The sequence below is a fragment of the Cotesia typhae genome, unplaced genomic scaffold, assembly GCF_013202065.1.
Source record: "Cotesia typhae breed Kobodo isofemale line unplaced genomic scaffold, CoteBio_Ctyphae scaffold_13, whole genome shotgun sequence".
In the NCBI taxonomy this organism is placed as follows: domain Eukaryota; kingdom Metazoa; phylum Arthropoda; class Insecta; order Hymenoptera; family Braconidae; genus Cotesia; species Cotesia typhae.
This window is the reverse complement of record NW_027423774.1, coordinates 4,329,906-4,342,936: the sequence shown is the minus strand read 5'-3', so window position 1 is coordinate 4,342,936 and position 13,031 is coordinate 4,329,906. Positions and strand designations below refer to the sequence as shown.

Below are 13,031 nucleotides of genomic sequence, written 5' to 3'. Positions count from 1 at the left end.
TGTTTCCATTCAAAATTTTTAGTCAGCGCTAATATACTATTATTAATAATTATTACAGTTAAAAATACTATAACTTTTTGACAGTTGCAAAACATGTTAAATATGTTAAACAAATTGAACTACAAAACTCAACTAGTTGATCTGCACTTGCTAATTTTATGTTGATATCAAAGTCTGATAGCGTTGTTGTTTAACAATAGTTGATAAAAATTTTATCGGGGTTACAATACGGGAATAGTTATTTAAAAATCAAACAATTTTTTATTGTAATTAGTATTTATTATTATTATTATTATTTACGAAATTGAATAAAATAGAATATTTACGATAAAATTAAGACAATTCAAAATTAGGGCTTATTTTATTATAATTAGATAGTGAAAGACAATTTAGTATAATTTTGAATTGAACGTGATGATTGAGCTTTAGTAGAAAAAAATTAATTAAGCATAGATTGATTTTTTAAGCTACTTTATTACAGTTATAGTTAATAATATATAATTAAAATTTTTTATTGGATAGAAGCGATAACTTGCTCGAGTGAAACGTCGCCGATAATAGGTGTGAACAATGCCGCAGACAATTCTTTCGAACAGCAAGCGAACAAAATCGGTAGAACAAAAATAATTTCCGCTAATCTGTTATTAGAATTTTGCCGATTCTGTAAATGAGTGATTAACAATTGCAATGCAGAATTTTTTGCAACATTTATTGTTTCGATCGCTTCAGCATTTTCAGTGAATTCTAAAAAAATAAAAATTTGTTTCCATTAAAATATGTAAAAAGTTCTATAAATTATAATATAATAAGGCATAAAAAAAAAAAAAAAAAAAATAAATTTTTTAATTTATTACCTGAACAGAGAGTAAAAGTTTCCAGACACGATAATTCAATTTGATCGAGCTGTAACTTAGTAATAGTCGATCGCGCTGACGATAAGTATCTAATTATACTTTTATTGCCCGTAGAACTGGTAATGTCTAGCGTCGTAAAGTCTATCGGCCATGTTGATAAGTGAAGAATGAATAACGCTGACCAATTATTGCGGAGGATTATATTTTGTGACGTTGGATTTATTTTTGAAAAATATTTGTGTTTTCGAGCGTTACGAATTGATGACAGAAATATTTCTGCCACTATTTCGTACTGAAGTGTTTCCTCTGAATCATAAATTATTTTATTTTATTTATTTTTAATTATTGTTATTATTTATATTAATGATTTAAGAATTTTAAAGGGTGCAAAAATTCTTAATAATTGAAATTAGCTTTAATTTCTTACCGGATGTCACAATTTTGGGCACTACAGGATTTAATATCGCAGAATTTGATGCAAGAGCAGGTTCTTGGTGCTTATAGTCAGTTATTCCGAAGGAAAAATTACTGTTCAAGCTAATGATGTTACTAACTGATTCTGTTTGTGTCCAAACAGATGGAATTCTATGCCTGACTTTTATCCGAGGTCCTCGTTCTTCTTGAACCGCTTAAAAATGTTGAAATTAAAAGTCAACAAAAGTTTAAAATTTTAAAGTAACAGAAAATAAAAAAAAAAACAAAACAAATAATTTTTATGATAAAAAATTTTGTTTTCTGGTGTGTTTAATTTAGTATAAAATTACACAGAAACTTTTTCATGTATATAATTTTTGAACTACAAAAATGAAAAAGTAAAAAGTAAGAATCGCTTTATCATTTATCTACAGAAAACAGTAACTATTTTATTTGCGTAACAGCGATTCTGACAGGTAAGTTTGTGGTCGGTTGTCAATTATAACTGTTGACACTTCTTTGTCGTATGATCAAGCACGTGTCAGTCGTCGCACGGCCACTTGTTTGCTCAAGTCCAAGTCCAACACTCTAACGTCAAAATCTCACGCCCTTATTTTTTTTTATATCCGTTATCTAATGAATTAATAATGCTTTTAATTATAGTTTATAAGTGAGGACAAGATTTTTGTCTTAATTTCAAAACAACAATATTTAATTTTTGTAATCGAGGCGGAAATATTAGTCGTATAAAAAAATATTAAATAAAAATTTTTCAAAATTTAATTTTATCAAAAAAAAATGTCTTATCATTTTTTTTTTAAGTCCAATAGATAAACCGCAATTTCAAAATTAAGATTTTGATAGTTAGGTAAAATTTGAATCATTTATTATGAATATTAATTAAGAAATTACAGTGAAAATATTTTTTACAACTTTCTTTACAATATTAATATTTTCGGAAAAAATCTTGGACCTACTTATAAGTTTTAATTTTGGAAATTTACCTGTTATATTCATTTCTACGGCGAAACATTTTTTTAGCCGGCAATGCGGACACCAATTTCTTCTTGCTTTGTCTATCGAACAATTTCCATTTCCAGCTTAATTAAAAAAAAATTTTTTTCATTAAAAATTTTTTTTTTAAGAAAATTTTCACTTTGAAGTAAAAAAAAAATTCATTAAAAAAGGGACCTTGATAAGCTACAGCAAAAATTTTTTTTGAAAAATTCACTACCGTTGTTCAATTAAAAAAACTCAACATCCAAAATAATATTGAGACCAAAATATTCATAAAAATAAAAAATAAAGGACTTTAATTTTTTCAAAATCTTGTTACACATATATTTTATAATATTTATTACAATAAAACAAAAAATTAAAATTACCTATACAAGTATAGATGACACCGCGTCGAACAGACCTTTTGAAGAAACATGAACAACCATCACAACAATAAACACCGTAATGTTTTCCGTAGGAACGATCACCACAAACTTTGCAAGCCACTGGACTCGGTAAAGTGCGTCCTTCGTAAACAGAATTTATTTTATTCATAAAGATATCAATAAAAAAAAAATAATATCAATTATCAATTGTGCTGTTCTCTTACCCATGATTTAACTATACCAGGAGTAAATCTCTGACACTGTTACCCGATCGGAAGGTGAATAAATGTCGACATATTTCTATGACCAGTTAGGTTGTGATTCCACTTAGGGGTAGGTAAGTGGATGTGAAAAGAGGTTGGGTGGGAATAGTCAAACAAATCGCTCCGATGTTCTCCACCCAGTGAAATAATATTTACATAAATAATTTTTAGTTTCATTGTAGGTGTCAATAAATTTTATTTTTTATTACAATTACTCTGTCGTTTTATTTTTTTTTCCAAAATTTTACAACTGAAATCCACGACGGTGTATACTTTGCCAATCAAATGTTTGGCCATGCTATAAATATTGTTCTCGAATTTCTTGCTGATAATCCCAAAGAATTCGTGATTGTCTTAATGAGAGAAGATCATTTTCCTGGATGAGACGTCACCAAAAATAACTGTCAAATATTGGACAGTTACTTAACCCCGAATATGCTCAAAAGTTGGTCACTGAATGCCAGAATTAAAGAATATCGCGGGAAAATATTGTTCGCGACGATCAACGATAGGTCGTTTCAAAATTGTGTTGTTAACTTGAGATCGAGCTGTCGACTATCATCAGACTATCACGTAAATAAGTTCAGCAAGCTTAGTTCTGGAGAGTTAGACAGAAAAGCTGTTGAATTCACGATGCTGCAAGACGCCAGTTTCTTTGAGGACTATCAATGCTTCATAAATGTAATTGCTATGACTACTGACCGAGAAGACTATGCTAACATGGTCGCAATGCAGGGATCAGGAGTTTTTTATTGTTCAATGCCGATGAACGTACGAGTCGTTAATACGTTTATGAATCCTCATCGAGCGTTGGTCATCGTCATGGCAGACTTTTCAAATCAAGAATTGATCGACATTATTAATGACAGTAATGATCCAAATAACGCTTATAGTGGCTGGGATGATGATGTTCATTACGACCCAGAAAATGATATAATTAGTTTCTTGACAAAAAAATACTAAATTTTTATTTTGACATTGATAAAAAAGTAAAATTGAGTTAATCCTTCGTCAGGCGTAGTTGATCTCATAGCTCAGCAAAAAAATAAATTTTTTAAATTGAAATTTTTTATTTTTTAAATAATGTAGGGTGAAAGTACCGTTTTTGGCCACCTTAGCACCGTTTTTGGACAGTTAACATTTGAATTAATTTATAAAAAATTATAATATTATAACCATATTTTTTTTTTTGAATTAAAAAAAAAATTTATATTGAAACAAATCGAGTTTGTAATGGTTTATTAATATAAATTCATTTCTATCGTTTATTTGAACAATAAATGGCTATAAACGGTACAGTGGCCACAAATGGTACTTCTACCTTCCCCTTCTACCCTATTTGTATTTTTTTCGTACTATTGTGTGTAATTACTTCGTAAGCATTCCATTTTGATACTCATTACAAGACTAATAATTATCAATTATTAGTCGTTGGACAATAATATTATTCCCGCTAATTAAATCAGCCTTAATTGCTTATAATTTTTTGCAAGATTATCAAATTCTTCAAAATTATATTCTTAGTTCAAAAATGTTTCTCTTGATTCTAGTAAATTTATTTCAACGTAACTAAATTATTTTTAAACAACGAAATTTTCCTGTAAAATGAACTAAATCGTTTATTGTAATTTAAATAGAATAAAAACATCTTTTTATATACATCCGTTCTATGAATTGAGAGTCATTACCTTCGATATCATCAAAAGCTCCAAAAATAAAACTTTTTACGATAAAATGTCTTATCGATAAATATAATAACTTCCGGTTACCTAAAATCAGTTGATCAGTTTCGAATTACTTCAACAACACTTGCTACATCAAATAAGTATTTTTAATTTAATTTCCAAAACATTGAAAAATTTATGTGTAAAATGTGGAAAATTCCGATACAATTTATACTGCTACACATAATTGTAATAAATGGCTGCTTCACCACATGTCCGAATTACCATTACAAGCCTCACTCAACTCACGCTGAATTTTTGACGCTCCTGCCAGATGACAGGAACATGAGCGATATCGCGCTGGTCGGAACACAGTCCTCAGCGATCGATAGTCATCAAAGTTTGAGCATCAATGATCAGCTGGAATTTGGCGTAAGAGTTTTTGACATCACTGTTAGACCATTTTCCGACGAATTAGCTGTATACGACGATTTGGTTTTTGCTTATCAAACATTTGGCGACATTTTGGATGTTTTTGTCCAATTTCTTGTTGATCATCCCGAAGAATTCCTGATTGTCTTGATGAATCAGGCCCATATAATGCCATACAACACTTCCAAAAGTGTCTGTCAAATACTGGAGACTTACCTCAAGCCAAATATGCTCAAAATTTGGTCACTGAATGCTAAAATTAAAGAGTATCGCGGGAAAATACTGTTTGCGACGATCAACGATTGGTCCTTTAACGATTGTGTTGTCCATTTAGGGTCGCGGTGTCTAGTATCATCAGACTTTAGGGTAAATGACGGTGACGTGGAGGATCTCGCACTCGAAGAAATAAAAGCCATTGAATTCATGAAATTACAAGACGCCAGTTTTTTAGAAAACCATAAATGCTTTATTAATATTGTTGCTTTAAAAAATAGAAAAGGATCAATTACATATAAGGTCGCGATAGAGGGATTGGGTGGCTCGTATTGTTCAATGCCGATGAACGTACGAGTCGCCAATACGTTTGTGAATCCTCATCGGGCGCTAATCATCCTTTTGACAGACTTTCCAACTCAAGAGCTGATCAAACATGTTATTAACAGTAATAATCATAATTACTCTAAAAATGTCTGGGATGTTGATGCTCATTATGATCCAAAAGTAGATATAACTAATTTTATGTCAAAAATACAATAATACTGGAAATTTATGTAAATTTTTTACTGTATATCAAGAAAGTTAATGATAATATAATAAATTGTAATAATAAACCCATTTTCCTAAAAATACATTTTTTATAAAATTCAAAATTTTTAGATTTCTAAAATTTTGCTTTAAAATTTTAGTTATGAATTTTCCTAACTTTGAATTTTTCTATAACTTCATTGTAGTTACTAAATTCAAAATAAATGTACAAAAATTTTTCTAAATATTACCTATTATTAATTGCTGTAAATATAAGTGCTGATATTAGACCGCAATAATAATTAACAAATACTTATCTTTATTTCGAACATTAGAGCTAAAAATATCTTGATGAATGATTTTAAAAACATAACAAAGCAGTTTAATTGTTTTTAATTTAATCTATTTTATAAGACAAGAATAATAATTTTCGTCAAAACATTGTGATTTTTATATTTTTATATGAAAATAATATTTATAATTTTTTTTACCAGCTGTACAGATTAATAATGACTTATTGTTACATTAATTAAATTCATTTATGTTTGAATTGCGTAATCGACTATTTCGGCACTTGTGATGATAAATAAAAATTCATAAACATTTATAAAAAATTATAAATTTTAATTGGTTTGGTTTAAATTATTTGTCAAAAAAATTTTTTTTTCTATTTTTGATTTTAATATATTTACAAAATACCAAAATAAAACTAATTATATACTTTTTTACACTAAGAGGTACAATCAATTACTATAATATAAAAATTTACTACCTATTATTTTCTAATCAAAATTAGTACTAAAAATCTCCAACAGATGGCGTATGGTCGCTAAATTGTCTCACTAGAAGAGAGTTAAGTTTGAGTTTTTAAGTTCTAAAGTAAAAACCTCTTTGTGATTTTATTTAGGAACTTTTCTGGCATCAGTTTTTAGTCCAATCAATTACTGAACCAAGTTTTTATGTAATTCATCTTTATTGACGTTCATAATAACTGAAAATTATTTTCAGTTTAATCTCTTTATTATTTTTGAAACAAAAAATGGTCTAAAAGTTCATCTGTTATCATGAAAAAAAACTATTAATAAATAAGACATTGAAGAAAAAATTGGCCATTGGATATAAGTCAATAAAAACTTAATTGCACTCTGAAAGTATTGAGCTCTATTTTCGGTAACTGTTCATAATTTGTGATTTATCTGATTAAATTCTTAATTGTCAGTTAATGTTAGCCGTTTGATAGAGGTTACACATTTCTCAATTTTTTGTTAAAAAAAATGTGGAAGTTAGAATTTGTTATTTTGATTTTAAATTTACTCACTATTAATCCTATTGAAGGATGTTCTTCTAAAAAATGCAAAAAATATCATTATCAGCAATTTACCGATCTTATTAAATATATAAAAAATTTGCGCGGCGGACGAAAGTTGAACAATCTTGCGTTGGTCGCAACTCACGATTCCGTTACTTACAACATACTTTGGCACCGTACCCAAGAAATGGATCTTTCCGATCAACTGGTCAATGGTATACGAGTTTGGGAACTCGGCCTTCGTGTTGGATCCAACAAATTGAAGATTCATACAATTTTGTATGATTTGAAGATGACATTTGAACGGGCCATAGAAATAATGAGAGCATTTCTAAAAAAAAAATCCCGGAGAAATTGGGTTTGCATTTATTTATTCCGTTAATTCTTCTGAAAAAAAGTTTTGCCAAGCTCTAAATGGTTATCTGCGTGCTAATGATGATCTTTTGGTCAAGGATTGGTCCTTGAACGACACAATAGAGATGCATCGTGGTAAAATGTTGCTCGGAACAATCGGTGACAGGTTTTTTAGTCAATGTGTCAAGAATTTGGAACCGGAATGTAGATTGTCTAGCCAAAGAAGAGTATCGATTTTTGGTGAACGTCAAATTCAGGCTAAGCAGAGAGAACTTAGAAAATTGCAAGAAGCTAGTTTCTTCGAGGATTATCAGTGTTTCATTAGTTTTTTGTCGGGCGATTTCATGGATTCAAGCTACGAAATGGCAGTGAAGGGCACTAAGCAGTGTGATGAACCGATTAATCACTTCATGGCAAATTACTTTGATAATTCGCATCGTGGATTGATAATTCTTAAAACCGCTTTTCCGACTGCGGATCTTGTTAACCAGGTTTATCACAGCAACGTGATCCGTCAACGTCCATAAGAAAAAAAAAACGAAGATATGTTAGTTAATGAAATAATAAATTGATCACTTTTGTTTTATGCCATGCAATGTTTTTACTGATTATAAAAAATTTAATAATTGACTTCTGAAACAAAAAACGTTTTGTTGAAAATTATTAGTGTCATTTTTTTTTATCGAGTATTACTTCATATTTTTTATCGAAACGATTAAAAATCTATAAAAGGCTACAATTGTTTAATCAAGTTTTAGTACTTTTTAATTAGGCTATTGAAAATACAAAAGAAAAAAATCGATCAAAATTGTGTTTTATAATTTTATATTTTTGGTTCAATAAAAAATTTTTTTTCTTCAAAATACCAAAAAAAGAAATGCTTTACTTAAAATCATTCTGAAAAGTATTTGGAGCTTATTTTTGATGAAATAAAAGCAACTATTTTTGGAAAATAGTACAGAGCTTTATTGAATTATCAAAATTTCAACACAAGAGTCAAATTTTGGAAATATTTTTTTTAGAATTATATCATTTAAAATTAATCTTATTTATGTTTTTTCAACCAGGCACTTAAAAAAATCTTATCAAAAGTCTATTTTTAAAATTTTTAGTGCTTGTCAACAAGTTTATAACTCCTATTATTTTTTCCGTAAAAATAACCAAAAAAACACGCATCATTTCAAAATACTATTTTGTTTTGGTTTATTTGATTGAATGTAATATTTATATTTTTGCCACCCCGACATCCTTTTTACTGTTTGAAACTATAAAAATTAACCGGAATCCTAGTGAATTTTACAGTTTACTTTTTTCCTTGCGAGTCTCATTTAATTCAAAGAAATTGTTTAGCGTATGAATGCTTTTTTTTATCAGTAGGGAAAATATTTGCTTTTGAAACTCAAAATTTTTGTAAATAAGAATGATGCTTACATTTAATAATAATTAAAAAAAAAATTTTCTATTCAAGTTATTAAATTAAATTTGAAAGTCCTTGACGTTGTAGTTATTTTATCAACTATTATGTAAAATAACTACCTTACAATTACCAACAATAATTCTTATCTATCTACCTAATTGTTCGATAATTTGAAATAATTGCTTTGCTATCTAATATTTTGTATGTAGAAGTAACTTCGCGAAACAGCCAGCTTACACTTGAGGTAGCACCTAAAGTAACATGTTACAAAACTAAAATATTTTAACTAATAAAAAAGTTTAAAATGATCAAAGTATCAACATTCTTGTTATATCTTCTGATTGAGGTGCAGAATTTTCCTTCTGAAGTATGTAGTTTCGGCTTAGAATCTATCCGTGCTATCGCGAGTTTTGGTGATGATATAGCCGACGTCAGCAGCGGTGAGGTTCCATTCGGAGCTTTGCTGATCGGTGACGAAGAGTACAAACTAGACCAGATGCTCACTAAAATCGATGCCATTTCTGATCAATTGAAAGAGTTAACCAATTCGGTAAACACTAAAATGGAAAAAGTATTGACGGTTCTGTTGAAGAGGCTTCCTGCGCAAGGTCAAGTCGACAAGGGAATGGATAAATTTCACGATTTGATTGTAAGAATCGACGGGCTATACGCACAGTACAAAAAATATGCAAAGAATCTCGGAAAATTCAACAAGCGGACCATTAATAAATTCATAAAATCCGTGACTTCAAGTGACACCGGCGATTTGATAAACATTCTTAATAAAATGCACCGACTGTTTGTTCCTTCTACTTCTGGTTTCTTCCAGGCGGGGCTTCTTCAAACTCTTTCAAACTTCCAAAGCGTAAGTCTCAAAATTTATTAGTAGATTATAGGGAAAAGAGATTTTATCAATGTGATTAAAGTATTTGCATCATAATTGTTGTGATTTTATTAAAATTGGAAATCTACTTCTATTTATGCGGCCGAATGGCTCTTTTTGCTTTTTGTAATTATGATGGAGATAATTGACTTTCAGGTGTCTGACCCAGTCGAATCATGCAATCTAGACTATTCATTCCAACAACGTCTGTATGAAATTTACAAGACTATTGTAGTCTGCGAAATAAGAGGATTTGTGATGACTGTTTTCGCTTATATGATCCTCACCGCCAGACACAGTGGTAAGTACCCCAATTATTTTTTTTATTATTCCAGAAGTAATATTGTACATCAAAATTTAACCGATTTAGAACCGTACGTTGGAGAACTAGAGAGCGCAGTTTCGCAACTTGTGCTAAGATCTAAAGATTACCTCAGCACTGTTCAATCAGAAATGAAGAAAGCCTCAAGGGAGATCAAATTTTGCGGTGCTGAACGCCTTAAAGATGGTATCGTATCTACTGATTTCAATTAAAAGTTCAAAATATTCTTAATTATTTTTCAGATCAATAAATACGGCTTTATTTTGGCTGTGTGCATTTCTCTTTACAGATCAATGAGGTGAATTTACGGGTCTTCAATCATATATAGTAGTTAACGAAATGCAGGCATTTAGTGAAGCTACATGTTATTACACATGTGGTGATATTTGGACGTCTAAATTGTACAGAAAGTATGAAGATAATAATTATACTCTAAGAATCAACTGTCTTGGAAGAATTCATGGGTGCAGTTGGATTGGAGTAACTACCATCTGCGATCAGGTATCTAAAAACTATTACTTGACAGAATTATGAGCAGAATTAGTAAATTTTGATTATATTTAGCCTAATGACTCTCCAAAACGTTATACATGGGTGGATACAAAAAACAGAAGATACGGCCCAGACGCATCGTGTCCTTCCAACAGGCAAAAATATTTGAGTTGGCATCATCGTAATTTCAACAGGTGTGACAATTGCATCTGTCACTGTTTTCAAGAATCTGCCACGGCAAATGTTATACGAACTTTCAGCTTGAGACCTCAGGAAACCGATGTCTATAACAATATGTACGTAACATTTCCAAAGACACCGCATGTGTGAATTTTATGCATGTAGACCTTAATAATGTACACAGTAAAAAATTGGATGTTTAAAATTTTTATGTTAAATAATTAACACTTTTTTCAATACAATAATTCTTAAATTTACATACAAAAGTGTTAAATATTTAACAAAAAAATTTTTTGCTACAAACTTAAATTCGAATTAAATTATTTTTTCCGAGTAAAAATTCTAACTCCAAATTTACTCTTAATTTTTAATAAAATGTATCCATTTTTTTTTTTTTTTGTAATTTTTTAGGGTAGTATCAGGAATAAAATTCACTGCAAAAGACGACATAATCCACCTTCAAATCCAGCAGGGACAATTGCTTCCGCAAGGAAAAATAAACAAATCCACACTGATAGAAAAACAATCTTGATTCAAGAAACATTTTTTCTTCAAAATTTGAACTCTTGAAACTAGATATAGATATATTTCTTCCAAGAATTTTTGTCTCTTGGTTCAAGATAGGCGATAACATTGATTCAAGATGTTACCGACTTGTGTTAAGAATGGCTTTTTTTTTTTATTAATATTAATTTACTTATTTCCAAGAAATAATTTTTTTTCGGTATAACAATTAAAGACTATTTAGTATTTGAAATATACTTTGATGAATTATTTTAAGTTTTTTAAACGATAATGTTATTTTGGTTGAAAAAGTAAATGTATTGATTGAAGATAATATAGCTCTTAAGCCAAGAAAATCTAAATCAAGACAAGAAATTCTTAAATCAAAATAATCATTTGTCTTCCAAAATAAATTCTTAGATCAAGAAAATATCTCTTGAGTCAACATAAATTTTCTATCAGTGCAGCAAAGAATGGATCCCTCTAGAAGATTTCATGTACATGAATTACATCGCTCAGGGTGAATTCGCACTAAAAAACGGCGAAAGGCTGACACGAGGAAAAGATTTCACTTTCATTACTTGGGATCAGTAAACAATAAATTTGGACGACATCGTACTGCCGTATCATCTTGTAATCACGGGCGCCAGGCTGAACCATGAAGACGAAGGTGATTTCAACAGCCCAGTTGAGATACAAGTCCGAGCTACCTTCTTCGATTACGAGAGTGGAACACTGGACACGGATCCAGACGGATCCCAATGGTTCACCGTTCGCAATACGCCGACTCCATTACCTGAGTATTCTCAGCAAAGGTAAGTAGACCTGTGAGTCTGTTAGAGTGATGAAAAATTAATGGTACTTGCTTACAGAACTAAGTACACGAATCCGGGTGACAAAATCTCCGATTAATGAACCCGTGTCAAAACCTAATCAATTTTCCAAATTCACCGTGTCAAGTTTGGCTTCAACTGCTGGCAATTACACCCTTCCTTTATTCGATCTGAGACCAGTCTCATTTACCCCAAGTGTCGCTTTGGGTGGAGTCGGGATTTATCTGAAGCATGGTGAAGATTACGGTGATATTCTTGCTCTGAAACTCTTCAATATTGATATCAGTCTGTTCATTGATGATGTGTTGTCTGATGAGGAGGTACAAAATTATCAACGGGCTTACATGCCAGAAGAAGATGAAGAAGAAGAAGAAGAAGAAGAAGAAAAAGAAGAAGATGAAGATGAAGAAGAAGATGACTACTAGAAGAAAAATGTTCAGAAATGAAGTTTTTGGAATAGGCTTCAATTAAAAGCATTACTTAAATTTCTTAATTAAAGCATTACATTAAAATTTATTTTTTATTATTTATCAAAAATTTAAATACACTAAAAGAAATAATTTATTTTGAAAGAAACGAAGAATGTTTTGTAATAAAAAATTAATTGGCTGAAAATTTTATACAATTTTATTTTTTTAGTTGAAGAAATAAAAATTTTTCTCACAGTAACTTTCTTGCTAAATGTTGAAAAAAAGTTTTCTAGATTTTTTCTATTAAAAAAATAATTTTTAGTAAAAATTCAGAAGTTGTTTACTAAAATTGTTTCTTTCCAAGTAAAAAAACTATTTTTTTAACAAGTAAAAAATTTACGGTGAGAAAAATTTCAATTTTTTCACCTAAAAAAATAAAATTTTTAACAAATTAATTTCGTGTTAAAAAAATATCCAAAAAATGTGTTAATTAAAAAAATTTTACGCCACGTGTTGACAATATGTTTGACAATTAAATTTAAGTCTATTAAATTAAAAATTAAAATTTCTA

The 13,031-nt window shown here is 29.7% G+C and overlaps 2 protein-coding genes and 1 pseudogene across 2 annotated transcripts; 2 read left to right on the top strand and 1 right to left on the bottom strand.

Annotated features, from left to right (window-relative positions):
• Positions 1-511: 511 nt before the first annotated feature.
• Positions 512-2,848, bottom strand: Hr83 (nuclear hormone receptor 83). Its single transcript, XM_074254621.1, has 5 exons — positions 2,654-2,848; positions 2,273-2,368; positions 1,282-1,482; positions 855-1,160; positions 512-744 (listed from the first exon to the last, which is right to left on the bottom strand). Exons 1-5 carry the CDS (start codon positions 2,820-2,822, stop codon positions 512-514), a joined length of 1,005 nt encoding a protein of 334 aa, XP_074110722.1. The 5' UTR covers positions 2,823-2,848.
• Positions 2,849-4,787: 1,939 nt separating this feature from the next.
• Positions 4,788-5,768, top strand: LOC141535300 (1-phosphatidylinositol phosphodiesterase-like). The gene has a single exon (XM_074255166.1). The coding sequence runs from the start codon at positions 4,788-4,790 to the stop codon at positions 5,766-5,768; it is 981 nt and encodes a 326-aa protein (XP_074111267.1).
• A 2,738-nt stretch (positions 5,769-8,506) lies between these two features.
• Positions 8,507-12,633, top strand: LOC141535299 (uncharacterized; annotated as a pseudogene).
• The last annotated feature ends 398 nt before the right edge of the window (positions 12,634-13,031 follow it).